The sequence below is a fragment of the Phyllostomus hastatus genome, unplaced genomic scaffold, assembly GCF_019186645.2.
Source record: "Phyllostomus hastatus isolate PE091 unplaced genomic scaffold, TTU_PhHast_1.1 phas_contig_17, whole genome shotgun sequence".
NCBI classification, from domain to species: Eukaryota; Metazoa; Chordata; class Mammalia; order Chiroptera; family Phyllostomidae; genus Phyllostomus; species Phyllostomus hastatus.
Genome location: NW_025333664.1, coordinates 37,481,695 through 37,506,199, shown reverse-complemented (window position 1 = coordinate 37,506,199; position 24,505 = coordinate 37,481,695). Strand labels below are relative to the sequence as shown.

The 24,505-nt window shown below is 40.9% G+C and overlaps 1 protein-coding gene across 4 annotated transcripts in view; it reads left to right on the top strand.

Annotated features, from left to right (window-relative positions):
* Nucleotides 1-3,531: 3,531 nt before the first annotated feature.
* Nucleotides 3,532-24,505, top strand: part of BFSP1 (beaded filament structural protein 1) — a 43,694-nt gene continuing 22,720 nt past the window's right edge. The window contains exons 1-3 of one of the 4 annotated variants that reach the window (XM_045832820.1): nucleotides 7,319-7,460; nucleotides 16,103-16,607; nucleotides 19,663-19,723. In XM_045832820.1, coding sequence (XP_045688776.1) covers nucleotides 16,249-16,607; nucleotides 19,663-19,723 — 420 coding nt within the window. In that variant the 5' untranslated portion in view covers nucleotides 7,319-7,460; nucleotides 16,103-16,248. Of the gene's footprint in view, nucleotides 6,657-7,318; nucleotides 7,461-16,102; nucleotides 16,608-19,662; nucleotides 19,724-24,505 lie in introns of those variants that run through there. The other 3 variants (XM_045832821.1, XM_045832823.1, XM_045832822.1) reach the window with 3 other exon arrangements.

Below are 24,505 nucleotides of genomic sequence, written 5' to 3'. Positions count from 1 at the left end.
ACTGAGGTCCCAGGAGAATGGAGCTACCGACATTGTTCCCTCCCGCCCCCGCCCCCGCCCCCACATACAACGTCACAATCTAGTGACTGGGGTGCCCAGCCCCAGTGAACACCTAAGACTCTGCCCCTCATCATAACAGGAGCGACCAGACCAAAGAGAGAGAGAGAGAGAGAGAGAGAGAGACATGTCTCAAACGGAAAAACAGATCAATGCCCCAGAAGTCATCCTTTTGAGCAACAAAGAGATAGCTAATCTGTCAGATGCACAGTTCAAAACCCTGGTGATCAGGAAGCTCACAGAATTGGTTGATTTTGGGCACAAATTACATGAAAAAATGCAGGTTACCATAAAAGAGATGAAGGAAGATGTACGGAGAACCAATAATGATGGAAGGAAACTGGGACTCAAAACAATAGAGTGGACCAGAAGGAAGAAAAAAAAACAACCAAACAGGAAAGAATGCAGAAATAAGAATTCAAAAAAACGAGGAGAAGCTTAGGAACCTTCAGGAAATCTTTAAACGTTCCAACATCTGAATTATAGGGGTACCAGAAGGGGAAGAGAAAAGCAACAGATTGGACACGTATTTGAACAAATAATAAAGGAGAACTTCCCCATTCTGGAAAAGGAAATAGACTTCCAGGAAATCTAGGAAGCTCAGAGAGTCCCAAAGAAGTTGGACCCAAGAAGAAACACACCAAGGCACATCATAATTACATTAACCAAGGTAAAAATGAAGGAGAGAATCCTAGAAGCAGCAAGAGATAAGGAGACAGTTACCTACAAAGGAGTTCCCACCAGACTGTCAGCTGATTTCTCAAAAGAGACCTTACAGGCAAGAAGGGGCTGGAAAGAAGTATTTCAAGTCATGAAAGACAAGGACCTATATTCCAGATTACTCTATCCAGCAAAGCTTTCATTTAGAATGGAAGGGCAGATAAAGTGCTTCTCAGATAAGGTGAAGTTAAAGGAGTTCATCATCACCAAGCCCTTATTTTATGAAATGTTAAAGGGACTTATCTAAGAAAAGAATATAAAGAAAAGACATGTATACTAAAAGGACAGCAAACTCACAATTATTAACCACACCTAAAGCAAAACCAAAAGAAACTAAGCAAACGACTAGAACAGGAATAGAACCACAGAAATGGAGATCACATGGAAGGTTAGCAACAGGGAAGTGGGAGGAGGAGAAAGGGGGAAAAGGTACAGAGAATAAGTAGCATAGATTGTAGGTAGAAAATAGACAGGGGGAGGGTAAGAATAGTATGGGAAATGTAGAAGCTAAAGAACTTATAAGTATGACACATGGACATGACTAAAGAGGGGGATGTGGGTGGGAGAGGATGTACAGGGTGGAGGGGAGTGAAGGGGGAAAATGGGACAACTGTAATAGCATAATCAATATAAAATATATTAAAAAAATTTACTACATGCCAAACTGTCCCATTCCACTGTACAGCTGAGATTTACTTTGTAAATTGCATGTACATATAACTTTCCCCCCTGAAAAGCAGCAATTATGTTTAGAAATCCCACTGGAATGTGCTCTGCAGCTCTAGGTCCTGCTGACTTGTGCGAAAGGACCCAGAAGTGATCTCTTTGCACCTGAGATTTATTCTTTGGGCTACCCTAGGATAGTTAACATTCAAACCATAAAAACTAACCTAAAAGAGTGGATGTGGATCACATGGAAGAAACAATACCTTCTTAAAAAGAAAGCTTCAGGGCCAAGATGGAGGCATAGGTAGATATGCATTCCTTTCTCACACCACCAAAAGAAGGATAACAACCAATTTAAAAAGAAAAAAATCAACCAGAACTGCCAGAAAATTGAACTGTGTGGATGTCTGACAACGAAGGAGTTAAAGAAGAAATATTCATGCAGACTAAGCCACAATGCAGCAAAGTGAGTTGCCCCACCCTGGTGAATACATAAGGATCCACCCCTTACAGCTTAACAGGTGTGTCAAGACAAGTAAATATGGGCCAAATGAAAGAATAGATCAAAACTCCAGAAAAATAACTAGGCAAGAAGGAGATAGCCAACCTATCAGATGCACAGTTCAAAACACTGGCAATCAGGATACTCAGAGAAATGGTTGAGTACAGACACAAAATAAAAGAAGTGAAGGCTATACAAAGTGAAGTAAAGAAAAACATACAGGGAACCAACAGTGAAGGGAAGGAAACCAGGACTCAAATGAACAATTTGGAACAGAAGGAAGAAATAAACATTCAACTGGAACAGAATGATGAAACAAGAATTCAAAACAATGAGGAGACTTAGAAGCCTCTGGGACAATTTTTATTATTCCAATATCTGAATTGTAGGGGTGCCAGAAGGAGAGGAGGAAGAGAAAGAAACAGAAAACTTATTTGGAAAATAATGAAGGAAAACTTCCCCAATGTGGTGAAGGAAATAGACATGCAAGTTGAGGAAGCACAGAGACTCCCAAAGAAGTTGGACCCAAGGAGGAACACACCAAGGCACATCATAATTAAATTACCCAAGATTAAAGATAAGGAGAGAATCTTAAAAGCAGCAAGAGAAAAGGAGAGAGTTATCTACAAAGAAGTTCCCATAAGACTATCAGCTGATTTCTCAAAAGAAACCTTCCAGGCTAGAAGGGGCTGAAAAGAAGTATTTGAAATCATGAAAGGCAAGGACTTACATCCAAGATTACTCTATCTAGCATAGTGATCATTTATAATGGAAAGGCAGATAAAGTGCTTCCCAGATAAGGTTAAGTTAAAGGAGTTCATCATCGCCAAGCCCTTCTTCACATGAAATGTTAAAGGGACTTATCTAAGAAAAAGGTAAAAACTGTGAATAGTAAAATGACAATAAACTCACAACTATCAACAGCTGAACCTAAAAAACAAAAACAAAAACAAACTAAGCAAACAATTGAACAGGAACAAAATCACAGAAATGGAAATCACATAGAGGGTTATCAGTGGGGTGGGAGGAGGAGGGGAATTGGGGAAAAGGTACAGGGAATAAGAAACATAATTGGTGGGAACAAAATAGACAGGGGAAGGTAAAGAATAGTATAGGAAATGTAGAAGCCAAAGAACTTATATGTACAACTTATGGGCATGAACTAAGGTGGAGGAGAATGCTGGTTGGAAAAGGAGTGCAGGGCTGAGGGGGATAAAAAAGAAAAAAATTTGGACAAGTATAATAGCATAGTCAATGAAATATACTTAAGAAAAAAGAAAGCTTCAGAGGGTATTCAACTAGTATGCGAGACCCAAGGTTTGTTTTACGAACACCCCCTTTAGATTTAGAACATAAAAAAAGCAAACAATATGTACAATATCTAGAGCAAACACTAACAACTTTGCACAAGTTTGCTCATTAAAGGTCTACCTATGCACCTGACAAGCCCTTTCACCCATTCCAACCAGGAGACTGAGTCTTACTAATGACATGTAAGGTTCAAGGTACTGAAAAGCAGTTGACTGAGCAGTGGTCCATTCTCTATGCCATCCCACTGACAGCACACTCTTTCCTAATGCTCACAGGAATCAAGCCTTGGATCCACCACACACCCATAAAGCAGGAGCTTCCCAAGGAGGACTTGGATCTTGCTGCTGCTGTTGATACTGCAAGGAAAAGTTGGACCTGCACTCCTGAAGGAGATTTAAAATTCCTCTTTCTGAAAGGAACTGCACCTCCCAAAGCTAAGTAACAATGTTACTTTTATTTTATTCTGCATTTCCCAGACTGTGGCTTCCTTGGCAATTTCTCCTGCTGTTGGATATGCCACTCAAAGCCCCACTCAGAATTAGATCATGGGATTCCTTTAGTCTATCCAGGTTCTGATTTTACTACGATAGCCTTGCACTACTAAGCATACCCCTCAATAAACACTTGACTCTCTGCATAATAGGTCTCACTTTGGAAACCCATCTGCAACATGGTCTCTAGAAATATGAAGCAGTCTATCAGCTTCACTTGTTCAGCAGTGCTATCTTCTAGACACTGCGTATGCCACCTTCTGAAGACAACAATCCTTCTCCCTTGCATAAAAACTTCACTCTATTCTTGATTCCCTTCTTTATTTAGTAAATAACAAGAACCTCTGGACCTGGGGATATGTTGAGACTATGCACCTTGACAGCAGAAAGGAACTACAGAAGATGAGATCTCCATCCACTTACCCTTATAAGATTATAAGATTCAAGTGTTTTGAAGTGAGAGTTGTTACTGTAGCTAGTCAGTCAGAGTCAGGGAGTTTCCTGCCATTGGCCAAAATGGTGGCAGAGGCATTTCTTACATTTAGTGTGCCAAACTGTAGAAAGATGAATGGATAGGGCCTGAGCTCACCAACAACTAGAAAGATGAATGGACAGGACCCATGCATGCCAAAACCCAGCAAGATAGAGTAGAAAAAAGCCCTCCTTCCTATCCTTGTAAAAACCATGGCTTGAGCAGGAAGGAGAGATGGTCTTTGAGACAGGAGTCCATTTGTTGCACACTGATTAGTTAGTATCAGGGCAGGGGATCATTAGTCAAGGCAGCTGGTCCTGAGGATAGCCATGGTATTGCTTGTCTGGTTTTGCTGCTTTCTGAGCCTAGAGCTGAAACACAACTGAGGCCTAGATGTTATTGCTAGAGGTCAATGCTTAGGGGAATGGTCATACAGGGGCTTATATGGGGGTTGTATGAGGTTGGTCTCCTGCCCTTTGTTCCTCCTCTAAGGGGGTCAAACTCACATGACCAGTGATATACTAGAGGAGGAAATGTTACCCTGGGGGCAAGATCCTGGTTTTCCCAGTTCTGCCCATTGCTAGGCATCCAGGGCTCTCTGCTCTGGTGACCTTCTGTGCCTGGCTTGGATCATGAGTATCTAACTGCCTACCACAAAGAGAATGAAGAAAAAGGCCAGCAACTCCGGAATTAAATGGAGTTTATTGAAGGGACTTACAGACAGAAGCAGAGTCTTGGTCAGCAGCAAGATGAGTATCTATACCTGAAAGTGTATGAGGTTTCAGCAACACAAGTGGCAGGGTATTGTTAAGAGCTATATATTGCAAAGCAGTAAACAGTTTAAAGGGCCTACTTTTCTATATAAGAACATTTTTTCAGGTAATATAGGCCCTCTGCTCCCAGGTCACTGAGAGTAACTTGCTTCTTAAAATGGAGTTGGTCACATCAAGCACTAGAAACCATTTTGCCTAACATCTTTTCTTCCTTATTTTTGTGGAATTTCAATCTAAAAAAAGATTGTCACTACCATTTTTTTGGTGGGATTGTCAAGATAAGAAACATTTGAACCTGTAGAGAATTTTTGTAAGTTTACCTGAGCCAAATTGATGACAATTGCTGGGAAGCAGAATCTCAACAGATTGAGAATGTGGTCCAGAGAATGGCAGTCTTGCATCTTATTTTATACATTACCATCAAATAGGAGGCAGAAGGGGTTACAGGAAATCCATTGGTGATAGATTAGGAAGGCAGGAGAAAGCAAAGTGGGGAAATCTTTGGGACTGGATAAAAACTAAAACAAATAAACACATACTTCTTTTACATTTGTGGGTATAGGATAGTTTGCAGTTAACAATTAGCACAATAACAATAGCAACAAGGGGTTTTGTGGTCTCAGCTCTTGGGCAGTGAAGGGTCTAGAAAAAAAGAAAATTACCTGACATTCAAAGGTATGTTATCCTAGATGGAAAAAGACAATAGACAGGCTCAGTTAAGGTAAAGATTGACTTTTGTCAAGTAAGATATTGGCCGAGAGCATGAATATCCACTACAACACTTTTAGTTAGAAAGCTTTAATGTCAGACTACATGGTTACTTTAGGTCTCTGAGTTTCTAAGGCCCACCATGCAGGCCTCTACTGAGCTTGTTAGGTTTCAAATGCAACCCTTTTTTCATTCATAGGGTTTAGGGGAAGGAATAGAGGTAATGCTCCTGCTGAGTCCATTACAACTAATGGAAAGCCCAGCCCTCCCTTAGGCTTTCCTTTTTGTACCCCTACTTGCCATGCCCACTTAAACTCAGCCTCACCACTTTCTGGGTGTGCATGGCTGATTTCACTGCACCTCATACCAGGTGCTCTCTCACTCTGTAAATTTTATGCTGTTGTCTCTGGAATTCTAACTTCTCTACCAACCCACACACTGCTTATTGAAGCTTCTTTAATACAAACCTCAGAGTTTTATAAATATCTCTATTTTAGAACTTATCTTAAATTTTTTTGTGTTGTTGATACATGTAAGGTAACTCACTTTACATCTGGGGTAGAGTGTAGGGGAACTAACTTTAGATGCAATATAGCTCCAGCACCAAATGTATCTGGGAAATGCTGGGCTCTCTGTTTAACACTCTGTGACTGTTTAAGTCTCTGTGACTACTTAACTCTCTGTAGCCTCAGGCTCAGCTGACTACCCAGAAAACTGGCATGCCACCCAAAGATAAATGTGATGCCTCCAGGAAGGAGGTTAGTGAATGTGTGGAATGTGATAACTGTCTGATGTTATCTGTTAATTTAGGAATGCATCGTTCTTTCTGGTGATTTATGAGACTATCCATTGTGTGACTTTACAATTAACCCCTATGAAAAGGGATCCTATCCTGGGAGGGAGTGTGAAATTTTTCTGGCTCACCACCACTGGGAGTAGCTGCTTTGCTTGTGTATGTAAGTTTCTCCTATTAAAGCTCTTAAGAATTTGAATAAGGCTATGTGTCAATTCTTCAGAATCGATCCTGAGTTTAGACTTTTGGGGCTATCCCCCAACAAAGTAAAAAAGATGTTCTATGGAAAGTAACCTCACATGGTGACCTGATCATAAATTCCTAACTGGGTAGGTCATGGTGGGTAGTCATTATGCAGGCCTGTCCATTGTTCTTATGCATATAGGCTAAAACATCTTTAAAAGACCAGAAGAAATGTCTCTCCAAAGGGTTGTTAACACTCAAGAAAGTACATAATCTTTTTAATTATCCTGTAATCCAATCCCTGCCTGGCTTTTTCTAACCTTATTTACATTTTTCCACTCTTTAACTTCAAATGCATAAAAGAAGTTGCAAAACTCTATTTCTTAGGAGCATTTGGGATCTTGCTCCCTGGCATATATCATCTGTTTCACTTTTTTTTTTTTAACAATTTTTATTTATTTATTTTTATAGAGGGGAAGGAAGGGAGAAAGAGAGGGGGAGAAACATCTATTGTTTGCACACCCCAAACTGGGGACCTGGCCCACAACCCAGGCATGTTCCCTGAATGAGAATTGAACCAGCAACCTTTCCTTTTGCAGGCCAGCACTCAGTCCACTTAGCCACACCAGCCAGGGCTCAAATAAACTCCTATAAACATTCTCTAGAGGTTTGGGTGTTTCATACATTAACAGTGTCTTCATTACTTTGGTAGGAATCTGTCTCCTGCACCTTGAGGGTTGGGACTTGGCCTTGTTCAGTATTGATCTTTCTAAGACTATGCTTTGTGAGTAGACATTTTCTAAGTGTTTGTTCTACTGGAATTAATTAAAATCATATTTTTCCTTTGTTATGTTTCTGGGATATATTTTTCTCAAATGGGATTACTATGTGGTAGACTGAGTTTCTGGTCCCCATTCTTCACTCCAGTGTGAGAGAGTTACACACTCACACCCTTGCCATGTCTGTTCCCTGCCTCCTTGCTTTGGCTGTGGCCATGTGATTTTCTTTGAAAAATGAGATGTTGGTGGAATGAGCTCATGCAGCTGGGCATGCTCTTGTCCTTTTGCCACTGGTAGTTCTAGGAGAATGAGAGACATTAAGAGCAGAGCTGTTCCAGCTAATCAGAAGATCTGCAGCTTGAAGGACAGCTATCCACCTGACCTGCAGACCTGGGACTGTAGCAATACATACTTCTTGTATGCCACTTAATTTTGGGGTCAGTTTGTTCTGTAGTGATACCTGACTGATACATGATGTCATAGGGAACAATGATTTTATAACCCTTGTTCTATGTTGATTTGCTGTCTACCATGCCATAAGCATGGTATATGTATACCTGCATATATACTCATTAGGCTCTCCTTGATTTGATCATAAACTTTATTTTTAATGGCTAAAGTAGAGCAAACAATAACCACACTGCCAACACAACTTAGGACCTTACATAGCATCATTCCAGACTAAATTTATTGTGTTACAGCCTTTTTGGAGCACTGATAAACCCTAATAAACCCAACAAAGATCTGTGTAATTTTCTTGATCTTTGATAACCATGAGTTTATACTATAATTATACACAATTGATATAGTTGTTAATCATCTAGTATGCATAGTACTACTAATCCTAAATTTTACAAAATAGCCTTAAGAATAATTTTTTAAACTGGAGATATGACAGAATATTTATGTTTAGTAAAATTTTAATCAAATGCTATTATTTCTTTCAGCATCCACAATTTACTTTTAAATTTGTCAAAGCCTAGCTTTAATTTTACAATGCAAGTTAAAATTAAATGTGGTGGCCAAAAATTTTTTTATAATCTTTGAGAGCATGACAATTTATATAATCTTAGGCTACAAGGATTTTTCTATTTAGTTCAAATAATCTATTATGTAAATTACTTGATGGAGCTCTAGTTGTTTCTCCCACTCCAGAAAGGATGTCAGAACCCAGGGGAGCAAGGTGACACTGAGGCAGGATAGTAAGAAGCAAGGGAAATTCCTTGGAATAAGGGAAACTGAGACAAAATAATTAAACAAGTCCAAACAATTTGAGCAATTTACAGCCTGCTAATGAATCACATGGTTTTATCTTCCCTAACCAAGGCCACTTAGGAGCAAATGGCTTACACATTCTAGACCATCCCAGGGCAGACTGGCCTCAGGCCCTGTCCATCTTCAATGACATTTTAAAAAATAAAACCAACCAGAAAAATAACTCTAATCCGGACTTCCAGCCAAGATGGAGGCATAGGTGGATGCACCGTACCTCCATGCACAACCAAGATTGGAACAACAACAATTTAGATGCAGAATAACAACCAGAACTGATAGAAAATTGATCTGAATGGAAGTTGGACAGCCACGAAGTTGAAATAGACCCATTCATCCAGACCGGTAGGAGGGGTGGAGATGAGCAGCCAGGCATGGGTCACGGCACAGAAAGCAGAGAGAGTTGGGCACGTAAGGCATCGGGGCGTGCAAGATTGCAGTGGGTGGACCCTGAGTGCGCCAGCAGCAGCTGGCATACCCCAGCCGAGGGGTGGCAACCAGCAGACTCAGTGAGGCGATGGTTGTAAAGCAAGGCAGGGCTCGCAACCCAGGATCCCAGCACTGGGAAATAGAGCCTCGGGACACTGATTGAGGACACCTGTGGGAGTTGAGGAGCACAGAGAGACACCCAGCCTCACAGGAGAGGTCCTTGGAAGGTCCCACAGTGTGCACAAGCCCACCCACACAGAAACTGACACCAGAGGGGCCCAGTTTGCTTGAGGAAAGCAGCAGAAGGGCCTGAGGTCCCATGGAGAATGGAGCAACCACCATTGTTTTCTCTCAACCCCACCCCCATATACAACATCAAAATCCAGTGACTGGGGTGCCAGGGCTTGGTGAACACCTAAGGCTCTGCCCCTTACCATAACAGGTGTGACCAGACCAAAAAAAAAGAGAAGGCTCAAACAGAAGAACAAATCAAAGCCTCAGAACTCATTCTTTTAAGTGACTGAGAGATAGCCAACCTATCAGATGCACAGTTCAAAACACTGGTGATCAGGAAGCTCACAGAATTGGTTGATTTTGGTTGCAAATTAGATGAACAAATGCAGGCTATGATAAGAGGAATGAAGGAAAATGCACAGGGAACCAATAGTGATGGGAAGGAAACTGGGACTCAAAACAATAGAGTGGACCAGAAGGAAGGAAGAAACAGCCAAACAGGAAAGAATGGAGAAATAGGAATTCAAAAAAACGAGGAGAAGCTTAGGAACCTCCAGGACACCTTTAAACATTCCAACATCTGAATTATAGGGGTACCAGAAGGAGAAGAGGAAGAGCAGCAGATTGAAAATTTATTTGAACAAATAATAAAGGAGAACTTCCCATTCTGGCAAAGGAAATAGACTTCCAGGAAGTCCAGGAAGCTCAGAGAGTCCCAAAGAAGTTGGACCCAAGAAGAAACACACCAAGGCACATCATAATTACATTAACCAAGGTAAAAATGAAAAAGAGAATCCTAGAAGCAGCAAGAGATAAGGAGACATTAACCTACAAAGGAATTCCCATGAGACTGTCAGATGATCTCTCAAAAGAGACCTTACAGATCAATTTAAGAAGCTGATGCTAACAGGAAGAGTCTCACAAACAATGGGGAAACAAAGACACAATCCCCAAATGAAAGGAAGGGAGGAAGCCTCAGATAGAATGCTAAATGAAATAGAGGCAACTCAACTATCAGATATTGAGTTCAAAGAAATGATTATCAGGAAGCTCAATGAGCTTACAATGAGCTCCCAGAAACTACAGGGAAGCTACAACAATCTCACTGCAAACTATATCAACATGAAAAAGGAAATAGAAACTATCAACAAGGGCCAAGAGGAAATAAAGAATACAATTTCTGAACTGAAGAACGCAGTAGAAGGAATGAAAAGCAGGATTGATGAAGCAGAAGATTGGTTGAGTGAGCTAGAGGACAAAGTAGAAAAATACACACGGAAACACCAAGAAAAGGAAAAGAGGTTCAGAAAGAATGAAGAGGGATTAAGAAAAATGCAAGACAATATGAAACGTAATATTATCCGTATAATAGGGATACCAGAAGAAGAAGAAGAGCAAGGGATAGAAAACCTATTTGAAAAAGGAATGATGGAAAACTTCCCTAATTTGATGAGAGAAAAAGTCACACAAATCCAGGAAACACAGAGAGTCCCAATCAAGAGGAACCCAAAGAGGGTCACCTCAAGACATATCATAATTAAAATGGCAAAAATTCAAGACAAAGAGAGAATCTTAAAGGCAGCAAGGGAGAAACAGGAAGTGACATACAAGGGAGCCCCAATAAGGTTAGCAGCTGACTTCTCAATGGAAACACTCCAAGCCAGAAGAGAATGGGAAGAAATATTCCAGGTAATGAGAACCAGAGGCCTACAACCAAGGCTACTTTATCCGGCAAGTCTTTCAATCAAGATAGAAGGCCAAATAAGGAGCTTCCCAGACAAAAGAAGTCTAAAAGAATACACCTCCACCAAAGCAGCTCTGCAAGAGATGCTAAAGGGACTGCTTTAAGGAAAGGAAGGAAAATAGAGATACAGAGGAACATAGGTACAAAAATGGCAATGAATAAGTACCTATCAATAATAACCTTAAATGTAAATGGATTAAATGCTCCAATTCAAAGACATAGAATAGCTGAATGGTTAAGAAAGCATGAACCACACATATGCTGCCTACAAGAGACCCACCTCAGAACAAAAGACCTACACAGATTGAAAGTGAAGGGCTGGAAACAAATTTTCCAAGCAAAGGAACAGGAAAAAGAAAGCCAGGGTAGCAATACTCATATCAGAGAAAATAGACTTCCTAAAAAGGGCCATAAAGAAAAACCCAGAAGGTTACTGCATAATATTCAAGGGAAGAATCCACCAAGAAGACATAAACATTGTAAATATATATGCATCCAACATAGGAGCACCAAAATACATAAAGAAAATCTTAGAGGACTTCAAGAAAGATATTGAAGCCCTGGCTGGCATAGCTCAGTGGATTGAGCGCGGGCTGCGAACCAAAGTGTCGCTGGTTCTATTCCCAGTCAGGGTACATACCTGGGTTGCAGGCCATGACCCCCAGCAACCGCACATTGACGTTTCTCTGTCTCTCTCCCTCCCTCCCTTCCCTCTCTAAAAATAAATAAGTAAATTTTTTTTAAAAAAGAAAGATATTGATAGCAACACAATTGTAGTAGGGGATTTTAACACCCCACTGTCAAAAATGGACAGATCTCCCAAACAAAATATCAACAAAGATGTTGTGGCATTGAACAATGCCCTAGATGAAATGAACTTAACTGATATATATATAGAGCCCTTCATCCCAAAGAAGCTAAATGCACATTCTTTTCAAATGCACATGAACATTTTCAAAGATAGACTACATGATAAGACACAAAGGAGCCTCAACAAATTCAAGAAAATTGAAATCATACCAAGCATCTTCTCAGACCACAAGGGACTGAAACTAGAAACCAACCCCAAAGGAAGAAACTCAAAACACTCAAAATTGTGGAGATTGAATAGCATGCTATTAAACAATGAATAGGTCAAGAATGAAATTAGGGAAGGAATCAAAAATTTTCTGGAAACAAATGAAAACGAACTCACAACAATGCAAAACTTATGGCACACAGTGAAGGCAGTCCTTAGAGGGAAGTTCATAGCGATACAGGCCTACCCAAAAAAGACAGGAACATTTCAAACAAACTAACCCTACACATAAAAGAACTCAAGGAACAACCAACAAAGACAGCCTAGAGCAAGTAGAAGGAAGGAAATAACCAAGATCAGAGCAGAATTGAATGACATAGAGACTAAAAGAACAATTATAAGGATCAATGAATCCAGGAGCTAGTTCTTTGAAGAGATAAACAAAATTGAAAAGCCTTGAAACAGGTTCAGCAAGAGAAAAAGAGAGAGGACCCAAATAAACACAATCAGAAATGAAAGAGGAGAGATTACAACAGATACCACAGAAATACAAAGTATTGTAAGAAATTACTATGAAGAATTGTATGCCAAGAAATTTGAAAACCTAGGTGAAATGGACAAATATCTAGAAAAATATAACCTTCCAAAACTCAATGAAAAAGAAGCAGAAAGCCTGAACAGACCAATAACAGCAGATGAAATTGAAGAAGTAATCAAAAAACTCCCGACACACAAAAGTCCAGGTCCGGATGGTTTCACAGGAGAATTCTACAAAGCACTTAAGGAAGAGTTAATCCCTATCCTTCACAGACTATTCCAAAAAAGCCAGAATGATGGAAGACTCCCAAACTCTTTTTATGAAGCCAGCATCATCCTAATCCCAAAACCAGATAAAGGCACAACAAAGAAAGAAAACTCCAGGGCAGTATTGCTGATGAACATAGATGCTAAAATCCTCAACAAAATATTGGGAAACCACATCCAACAATACATTAAAAAGGTCATACACCATGACCAAGTGGGATTCATTCTAGGGATGCAAGGATGGTTCAATATTCGCAAATCAGTAAATGTAATACATCACATAAACAAAAGCAGAGACAAAAATCACATGATCATATCAATAGATGCAGAAAAAGCATTTGATAAGGTACAGCACTTATTTATGATAAAAACACTCAGCAAAGTGGGAATAAGAGGGAGCATTCCTCGACATAATAAAGGCCACATATGAGAGACCTACAGCCAACATTATACTCAATGGGCAAAAACTAAAATCTTTTCCATTAAGATCAAGAACAAGACAAAGTTGTCCACTTTCACCACTTCTATTCAGTATAGTATTGGAAGTTTTAGCCACAGAGATCAGACAAGAAAAGGAAATAAAAGGCATCCAAATTGGAAAGGAGGAAACAAAACTGTCATTGTTTTCCACGTACATGATAGTGTATGTAGAAAATCCTGTAGACTCCGCCCCAAAACTGCTCAACCTAATAAACGAATTTGGCAAAACAATGGAATACAAAGTCAATATCCAGAAATCAAAGGCATTTTTGTATACCAACAATGAAACATCAGAAACAGAAATCAAGAAAAAAATCCCATTTGATATAGCAAAAAGAAAAATAAAATACCTAGGAATAAATATAACCAAGGAGGTAAAATACCTGTATGCAGAAAAATACATAACACTAAAGAAATAAATCAAGGAAGACACAAACAAATGGAAACATACACTATGCTCATGGATTAGAGGAATTAATATCATCAAAATGTCCATGCTACCCAAAGCAATTTACACATTCAATGCAATTCCTTTTAAAGTACCAATAGCATATTTCACAGACATAGAACAAACACTTCAAAAATTTATATGGAGCCATAAATGACCCTGAATAGCTGCTGCAATTTTGAGAAAGAAAAGCAAAGTAGGAGGGATCACAATACCTGATACCAAACTGTATTACAAGGCCACTGCAATCAAAACAGCCTGGTATTGACATAAAAACATAGACCAATGGAACAGGACAGAAAGCCCAGAAATAAACCCAAGTCTCTGTGGTCAATTAATATTTGATAAAGGGGGCAGCAATGTAAAACAGGGTAACAATAGCCACTTCAACAAATCATGTTGGGAGAACTGGACAGCTCCGGGCAAAAAATGAAACTCGAGGATCAGCTTACACCATACACAAAAATAAATTCAAAGTGGATAAAAGATTTAAATATAAGTCATGACACTATTAAAGTCCTAGAGAAGAACATAGGCAGGAAAATCTTAGATATTTCACGCAGCAACATTTTTACTGGTATGTCCCCCAGAGCAAGGGACATAAAGAATAAACAAATGGGATTTCATCAAAATAAAAAGCTTCTGCACAGCTTAAAAAAAAACAGTACTATAATAAAAAGAGAACCAACTGTATGGAAAAACATATTTGCCAATGATACCTCAGACAAGGGTTTAATCTCCAAAATATATAAAGAATTTACATGACTCCACTCTAAGAAGACAAGCAACCCAATTAAAAAATGGGCAAAGGACTTGAACAGACACTTTTCCAAGGAGGACATACAGAGGATTCAGAGACACATGAAAAGATGCTTAATATTGCTAGCTATCAGAGAGATGCAAATTCAAACCACAGTGAGATAGCACTTCACACCAGTCAGAATGGCCATCACAAACAAAGCAAAACAAACAAGTGTTGGAGACGTTGTGGAGAAAAGCAGACCCTAGTGCACTGTTGGTGGGATTGCAGACTGGTACAACCACTATGGAAAACAGTATGGAATTTTCTCAGAAAACTCAAAATGGATCTGCCTTTTGACCTAGCAATTCCACTGCTAGGATTATATTGTAGGAACCCTGAAACACCAATCCAAAAGAACCAATGCATCCCAATGTTCATAGCAGCACAATTTACAATAGCCAAGTGTTGGAAGCAACCTAGGTGCCCATCAGTAAATGAAAAGATCAAAAACTATGGTACATTTATACAATGGAATTCTATGCAGCAGAAAGAAAGAAGGAGCTCCTACCCTTTGCAACAGCATGGATGGAACTGGAAAGCATTATGCTAAGTGAAATAAGCCAGGTGGTGAAAGACAAATACCATATGATCTCACCTTTAACAGGAACCTAAACAACAAAGCATAGACACAAGCAAAATATAACCAAAGACACTGAAATAGAGAACAGGCTGACAGTGTCCAGAGGGGAGAGGAGAGGGAATTTCAGGAAAAAGGGGAAAGGTTTACAGGAACAAGTATAAAGGACACATGGACAAAAACTAGGGGCAGGTGGAAATGGGAGGGAGGTGGGGAGGGATAGGTGGGTGGGCTGGGATGGGAGTAAAAGATAGAAAACTGTACTTCAACAATTAAAATAAAATTAAAAAAAAGAAGCACAAATTGGTAGGTACAAAATAGGCAGATGTTAACAACAGTATAGGAAATGGAGAAGCTAAAGAACTTATATGCATGACCCATGGACACGAACTAAGCGCAGGGGGTATTGTTGGAGGTAATGGGGTACCAGGTGGAGGAGGGCAAAGTGGGAAAATTGGGACAACTGTAATAGCATAATCAATAAAGTAAAATATATTTTAAAAAGAATTACTTAAGAAATCAGAAAAAATGGTATTGTTAAAAAGTTCTATAGTTGAAAGCTTGCCTGAAAGACACAGACAAAGGGAGGGGTCCTTGGGCTCTTGATCTGGTCCAAGTTTAATAAGCTCCTTGGGCTTTCTTCACAATTCTAGTGGAACCAATCAAAAGAAAGTCATGCCCCTTTTGTCCTCCTGACCCCATTCAATCGTATAGCAACAGGCTTTAACAATCACAGAACAAAAATCTCATTGCCCAGTTTAACCTTCCAAGCCCCAGAGCTGTATGGTCTGTTAATCCAGCCCACAAAAATATCCCTGCTGCCTTTTATTTTTCCCCAGGCTGGCACAGTTTTGAGCTCAACAGCTGATTAGCTCTGGAGCGTTCCAGCAGTGCGCAGGGGCCTCCAATGTTTATTTAGCCGGCTGCTGGCTTTGTCAGGGGCCCCCTGGAGTAGGCTTTGAGCACACTCTTCAGCAGAAGAGCCATGTACAGGAGCAGCTACGTCTTCCAGGCCCAGAAGGAGCGGTACGAGCACTCGGAGGAGGTTCCCGACTGCCTGTCGGAGGGCCCCGCCACCACGCCTAACCTGGCAGCACTGAAGGAGCTCGGGCAGCGGGTAGCTGCCCAAGTCCAACGGGCCCGTGCGCTGGAGCAACGCCATGGCGTACTCCGGCGGCAGCTGGACGCCTTTCAGCGCCTGGGCGAGCTGGCCTTTCCCGAGGATGCCCTCATCCACCAAGTCGAAGGCAACCGCCAGCGCACTAGGGATCTGGCGGCTGAGCGCGCCCGACTGGAGCACCAGGGCGCGGAGGCGCAGCGCGCTCTCGACCAGTACTGTAGCAAGTAAACGTTGTCGTGGGGGGGGGGTGGGGGGGGGGAACTGAGGCAGGGCAGGGGGCGGGGGTGGGGGGGTGGGGGGCACCCGCGGCGCGGATCGGAGAGCAGGCTCCCACCCAAGGTTAGAGAGCCATCTCTGGCTTCTGGTCATCATCCCTGCGGAAGGCTGGGGCATGCACGCGGTGCATTTGCCTCAGATGAGATTAGTATCTATTTTGATGGCACTTCACAGTTTACATGAAATGTTATCATTTACATTTAATGTGTTTAAAATATAGGTATAATTTACATATAATAACAGGCACAGATTTAAAGTACGTAGTTCAGTGGGTTTTGACAAATGTACATACCCATGTAGCTACCAAACAAGCAAGATGTTTCCTCTGCCCTAGAAAGTTCCCTTCTGCCCTTTCCAAGTCAATCTTCAATTGTCATCCTGAACCACCCCCAATCTCAGAAAAACCCAGAGTCATCCAGTGTTCTCATTTCTATTGCCTGTTCTAGAATTTCACAAAAATGAAATATTACAGATGTACTCTTATGTGTCTAGCTTCTTTTGCTCAGCACAGTATTTTTGAGATGCATTAATGGTATTTAATTCTCACAGCCAGTTATAGATGGTATTGCCTGCACCTATTCAACAGATGAGGAGACTGAGGTTCACAAAATGTAGGGATTTGGAACAAGGTCACTCAGCTAGTGAATTGCTGCACTAGGACTGGGTTGAAGTGTTGGACAGGCTAAGTCTAAATTGTTTTCAACACATCACAACTAACACCTGGAAATTGCTATTCAAAGTGTGGTCCATGAACCAGCAGCATTGGCATCACCCAGGAGTTGGTTAGAAATGGAGACTCTTGGGCTCATTGCAGAGCTTCTGAAACAGAAGCTGCATTTTAACAAGGCTTACTGGTGATTGATAGTTGAAGAAGTTTCAGAAGCTTTGGTCTGGGGCATGGCTCCACTTCTGCCAGACTGAATAATGCATTAAAATGAGCCATTAAAAACCAAAAGGATACTCAGCAATTTGTCAACATCTTTTCAAGTTATAAATGTGTGTGCTCTTTGACTCAGCATGGCCATTTCAAGGAATTTACTCCAGCAAATGTCAAGTTTATATATATCTCTAGGGATATTCACTGCTGTGTAATCTGCAGTAGCAAAAGCCTGGCAGTAACCTAAATGCCTATTGGTAGTAGGCAGTTTGTAAAATTGTGCTTCATTCATGTAATGGAATACTATGCAATTGTGAAAACACAAGAATAGTGTGTTATTGTCATTTATTTTAAAAAGAAAGGAAGAGAGTAGAAATTTTTTGCTTGCATAAGGAAAAAAGATGCAAATACACACAAAAAACTAATGACAGTGGCTACACTGGGGGATAAGGGAGTAGGATCCGGGAGACCAAAGCAGGAGGAGGACTTTAACTGAACATCCTTTTATGTAGTTTAAAAATACTGTCTAACCATATAAGAGGTTTATCCATTTAAAAATTATATAAGTTAGCCCTGGCTGACATAGCTCAGTGGATTGAGTGTGGGCTGCGAACCAAAGTGTCACAGGCTTGATTCCCAGTCAGGGTACCTGCCTGGGTTGCAGGCCATTACCTTCAGCAACTGCACATTGATGTTTCTCTCTCTCTTTCTCCCTCCCTTCCCTCTCTAAAAATAAATAAATAAAGTCTTTAAAAAATTATGTAAGTTAATTTAAAATATATAGATACTCAGGTTCTACCCTGGACCTCAGGTGGGACCCAGGAATTTTAATTTTTTGAGCTCCATTAGTAATTCCAGTGAACACCTTGGCCTAGGGTAAACCAGAGGGCTTTCTTTAAATATGTTCTCTGTTTGAGTTCCACATTCTCAGTACAAATCTTGGGCAGGTTATTCAACACTGTGTACTGAGAATATTTATCAGATCAAATCATTGCTTCTATTCCTATCAGTCCTTCTGTTTCTGGTTTTGATTCAGAGTATCTTATTTGAAGCTGGAAAAAGGGACTCGAAAATTCACCTGTTATAGTCCTTCATGGGAAAACTGAAGCTTGAAGAGGGCCTTTGGGTGGCAGAATTTCAACTCAAGTTTTCTTGCCCCAGGTCTATACTCTTTCTAGAACACTGTTGTTGAGAGAAGTCATTCTTGGACTCCTGTGGAGTGAGGTCCAGTGATAGGACTAGACCTCATTCAGATGAAGCTCACATTTTCTACAACAAAGGGAAGTGCTTGCTGATTCAGACACCTAGCTCCATGGGTAATAGGAGCCCCTAGATCCCCAGATGGCCTTTACCTGGTCATTAGACCAGGGCCTGCTGTGATGTGCTGGGCAAGCACTACTCCCTTGAGCCCCTGATAAAGAAATGGCCATACTGATGTTTCCTGATTTCACTTGGTTCTGAGTTATATCTCCACCATGGTGCAGTCCTTTTAGGTTTTGTAATTTATTTAATAATTTCCATAAGTTTATTTCCTCTCTTGCTCCCTATGGGAAGTTTCAATATTCTGACTGGGATAGTGGGATTTGAAAGTTATTATAAAAGCAATTAAAGCCATAACCATTCATACACATGAATATACACACACCAGGTTGGGTTTCGCATTCCAGAGGGGAGCTGATGGCTAGCCAAAGCAGGTGAAAATAATACAGAAAGAGGAAGGTATATACAGCCTTGTTAGGTATATTTACTACTTGAATAGTTTAATAATTTCAAAATCAGGTTTTTAGCATGTCAAAGACTCAATATAATCAAATCAAATAAAAACAAATAAAACCATCAAAATACAATGATGAATATAGTCAACTGTCCAAATTGCTGAAAACCAAAATAATTATGTACAATCAGATAATTGAAGCCAAAGCATTTTGTCACTTTATTGGATGTGAAAGACTTTGGGAAGCAGTGGGCTTGGAAATGCAGCATCAGCTTCTGCTATAACATTAGGAACCCCTTCTAAAAGAGAGGGCATAGTACTCATATTGTATTACATTTAATGCTGATTGTGTGATCAACACTTGTGGAATTATGGAAGCTGCCCAGCTTTCACTTATGTGTCCAATTTGCAGGTATGAAAATGAATGTGAATGTCAACTGCTGCTAAAGGAAATGCTTGGGCGTCTTAACAAGGTGAGCTGAGTGTGTCCTTGGGTTTGAGTAGATTAATAACAGGACTGAACTAAATAGCCATGATGAGTGTTTTCCACACCTCCTCTTTTGTTATTTTAAGATCCACCTCTTTCTTTTGCTGTCACTCTCTTTCTTGACTTTGTAATTTCAGCTAAATCTTTGTGTGAACTCACACACACAGACACACATTCCTCTACCACAAGATACAGGATCTTGAGAGAGAACCTAGACTATTAAGTTTATTGCTTGTGCTGGGCTATCAAAATGTGCCAGCATTACAGTGACTGGTTTTGTTTTGCAATTCAGACATCCTGTTCACAAACACCAAATTTAGGAGGGAACTTACTTTGGGCAGTGCGATTATTTGGATGCAATGATACCTCTATCCTTTTGGCTAAGAATCTTAAGATTACAGGAAAACTTTCAAGAGAGCAGTGGGGAAAAATTGTTTTAAAGATTTTATTTATTTTATTTTTAGAGAGGGGGAGGGAGGGGAAAGGAGAGGGAGAGAAACATCAATGTATGGTTGCCTCTCGTGTGCTCCCTACTGGGGACCTGGCCCACAACCCAGGTATGTGCCCTGGCTGGGAATCAAACCAGTGACCCTTTGGTTTGCAGGTCAGCACTCATTCCACTGAGCCACACCAGCCAGGGCACAGTGGAAAAAATTTCCATTTCCCCTGAAACTCTTCACTCTTGAAGTAGCCACGTGGGGGACACCAAGGATTCTTAGCTGCTTGCTGGAGACCCTCCTGCAGAGGTTGTTTGGGGTTCTTTGCAGGGAGAGCTTCCTTCTACTGATCCTCCATTATCCTGGCAGCTTAGACTATTTTGCTTATCAGGAGAACCTGACTACCAAATAGCAGACTGATCCTGGACCACAGAGGCTGGATAAATCAAGGATAATTATCCTTTCCTGATCATTTCAGAGTTCGAATGTCAGAGCAGAAGGACCCATGGAGACTGTTTAGCTGAAGTTTAGTTGAAGGGTTTCTTGTTCAGGGCACATGGCTGCCTTTCACTCCTATCCTCCCTGCCCATAACCTCATCAGAATTGCTGATAAAACACTCTTCCTTCCCTCTGTGCCCAGATGTGGCCTTAAGATTCTTTTCTACATGGAACTCCAGGCAACCACTTCAGATAGTCAGGGTTAGCTCAGGATTCTTGGTTTCTGTGGCTTTGTCCAACCTCAGTTGTCTAGGATTATTCGGCTGGTCAGTGGGAAAGTCAGAAGTAATATCTGGGAAAACTGAATTTTGCTTTGTCTGTGTTACCTACCATCTAATACTTGTGTGCCCTTTTCTGTCTGAGCATATAAGGTATTGTCCAAACTAGGACACTGTGAAAGGAGGTGCAGTTTGTGTGATAGAAACTGGGACTGTCTCATGCCCACTGGAACATAGGAGCACCCCAGTACAAACATAAAGGTGGGGTGAGAGTGTGCTTCAGTGACTGGCCTTGTATCGATCGTTGTGATGTCCCCAAGCCTGTTGGAAGTCTGAGATGGGATATGGGCCTTAGTAACATCTGACATTAACCAGCTGTTCTGCTGACACTAGCAGTTCATCCCATTTTTGTTTTGGTGGTTATCCCAAGTTGCCAGATAGGGCTTCCATCTTGACCACAGACCACCTAACGCAGAGGACTTGATTTGAAGGTGATGGCCTTCAGGTAAAGGCCAATCTAGCTCCTCCCCAACACTCCCATCCCAAAGTGTTTTGGTTTGAGTGTTTGTCCTTGCTGGATGAAGAACTCTCTCTGGAGTTACCTCTAAGGTTGTCACTCATCTGGTGTCATCATGTGCTTTCCTTTAATAAGGTAAGTGACACTGGATTTAAAAACAAGCTCAAGCCTTCTGCTGTTTTTCTTTTACTACAAAACCAACATATATTCTCAGTAGAAAAATAAGATAGTAGAGATAATGAAAAATAAGGGAAATTTGCATCCTATCATTTCCCTGCTCCGAAAACACAGCTGTAACACCTTTATGTACATTGTGACAGCATGTGATGATTGAAGTATCAACCCTGTGAGAATGTTACAAAAGGTTCTGGGGAAATATGCTACCAAGAACATGAGTAAGGGCCAGTTCAGGACATCGTGGTGACTGTTACCTGGGTTGAAGGAAAGACACTTCTGCCCACACTGGGATGTGCTGTACAAAAAGGAGTGCTTGTTAATAGGACACTTCACACCACTGCTGAGTATCTGTGAGAATTTGGATGAATTGTCTCATCTCTCAGCCTCAGCTTCTTCATCTGTGAAATGGGAACAATAATAGTTTGCACCAGCATAGGAGCAGATGTGTTCATTTTTCTGTTTGTTTTACCAAAAGTGGTGTCGTTCCCAGGCTAGACGGAGAGACGATGGTGCCCTATTGAGCCAATCTCGTGAGCTGGCCACTAGATTCCTCTTTGCTTCCAGATGGAAGGGACCAGTGTCCTTGTGTCTTCCCACCCTTAGCCTTAGCCTCGTCTTCGCCTGAATGTTTGTTGGAATGGGATTGGGTGAACTACAACTCACGGCTCACTTCCCACCTTGCAATGGACAGAGAGTGACTTCCGGAAGTGGAAGAGGACCTGTGCCTACTGAGAATTAAATGACGTAATAGTGTATGTGACTTACCTGTCATGGTTATTAGTACAGAGCACTTGATGTGATGGATGCCAGCTTAGCTTTCTCCAGAGGGTGGGGTACATAACTCTGGTGCAGGGAGAGATGATCTTAGATGGTGCATGGAGGAACAACTTTTTAATAGTTGTGCATTTATTTTTATGATTACCTTTCCTTACAGCAGGTGGCATAAAAAAGTTTCTTTTAAATACATGCAAGAAAGAATGAATCAATTTGAAGAAAATACAGGGTGTTTGAATGATGCAATAAGTGGTACTCGGATAAAGCAGAAATCACGAACACAGTATGCAAATGCACCGAGTTGGGAAGTCCTTGCACTAGCTTGTAGGAGCCTTGGAACAGCCTTGTGGTTGTTGGTTCACCCCCAGAGATGACCCAGTCTAGCCCCCTCCCTTTGCTAGTAAGGAAACTCACCCTTGGTGGAGTTAAATAACTTCAGAGGCTCCCCACCCACCTGTGGCAGATACAGGCAGGAGTAGAGTCTTTGTGTCCATGGATTATTCTCCACTCCCCAAGGATAGTCAGGGAACCTCTGTCTCCCATGAGACAGGCACAAAGCTAGTGTCTCTGGGTAAAGATGGCCCCTCCACACTTGATATGCCCTGTCCATCTCCCCTGGGCCACCCCCAAGGTCACTCAGACATGCTGAACACACTGGCAACTTCCTGTATCTCTCTGGCTATTATGGGAATGTGTGTGATCTGCAGGAGGCACAGTCCAGAGTGTGGGAATTAGCACCCCACAAGTGACCCTCAGCCACTGAGGGACAGGAGATGGGTGAGTCCTTCAGCTGGCCCACCCCTTATAGCAACACTTCAGAGGTGAGTTTTCTAGTCTCTCGGTTGTCCAGTGTGATGACCTGCTTATTGCATACTTTTACTTTCTTTCTTTCTTTCTTTCCCTGTATCACTCCTGCCTCCCTTACTAGTACTTCTGGAATCACCTCTCAGAAAAATGACATGTTCCCAATCCTTGCCTTGGGGTCTGCTTCTGAGGAACCCAATATAAGACAGCCCCTCTAGGGTCAGCAGGTGAAAGCTGGACCTTCAGGTTCTCTCTCCATTGAGGTCCTCAGATGAGAAGAAGGAGGTGAAATGGAAGAGTAACATTCATATCTTGCTGGCTGGTCATATCAGTGATTTTGGTTGACAAATCTTTGAATGTCTCTGCACATCAGATCAATAAGGTTTTGACTGTGAATTCAGTCTTAGTGCTCATTTCCTTTTGTCTTAAGGAAGGGATTTACCCCTGAATGTGGCCATGGGAAATGGGGTACAGCTCAGATCATTAACCTAGACTTAAATCTTGCTTGGAAAATACCATAGTGTGTGTGATAGCACTGTCACATTATTAGCATTATTTTCACAAAACTTCTATCTATTAATATTTCCCATGTAATTAAATCTCCATTTAAATAATGAGTTACTGTATTTTTAATAGCAAGTAAACTAGAGCAAGCCACTATTTGCTATGCACTTTGAAATGAAGTAAATTCCTCAACATACCACTAACAATATAGCCCAAGTTATTCAGATTTGAAGACTTTTAATGTAGCAAGAGTTCCTGACAACTTTTAAGTATTTGGGTTTGACTAACCTCTAAGACTCATTGTACAGTGTCTGGCAGAAGTAACCTGCCTGCTTGAGTGTGGTTGGTAGTGTAATAATATGGGTGCAATAATTTATAGTTTTAATTTGAACATTTCCCCTAAAATGTCATATGGTGTGCTTGAGTATGATATCATTACATTACAGAATTATATGGTTATGATTTTGTAATAAAAGAAGGGGCATTATTTGTGCCAGACATTGGAATCATTGTGTGTGTGTATAAATAAAATATATATAGTATCACATCTCGATATTATATTTAGGTCTAATATATATATATATATATATATATATATATATATATATATATCCCAATAATGCCTGATTTTGCTTATCTTAAGAAAATTGTAGGGAGCAGGCTTTATTTCTTTGCCTTTTTTTCTTTGAAATCCCCAGAATTTAAAAATGATGTAGGCTCTAGTCAACATACCCTGCGGACACGCCATGCCTTTCTCCAGGCCAGCCTGAACCCCTGGGGCAAAGTGACTAGAACATTTTTGGAAAGGTTTTTGACATCCAGGATGAAAGTTGATGTCT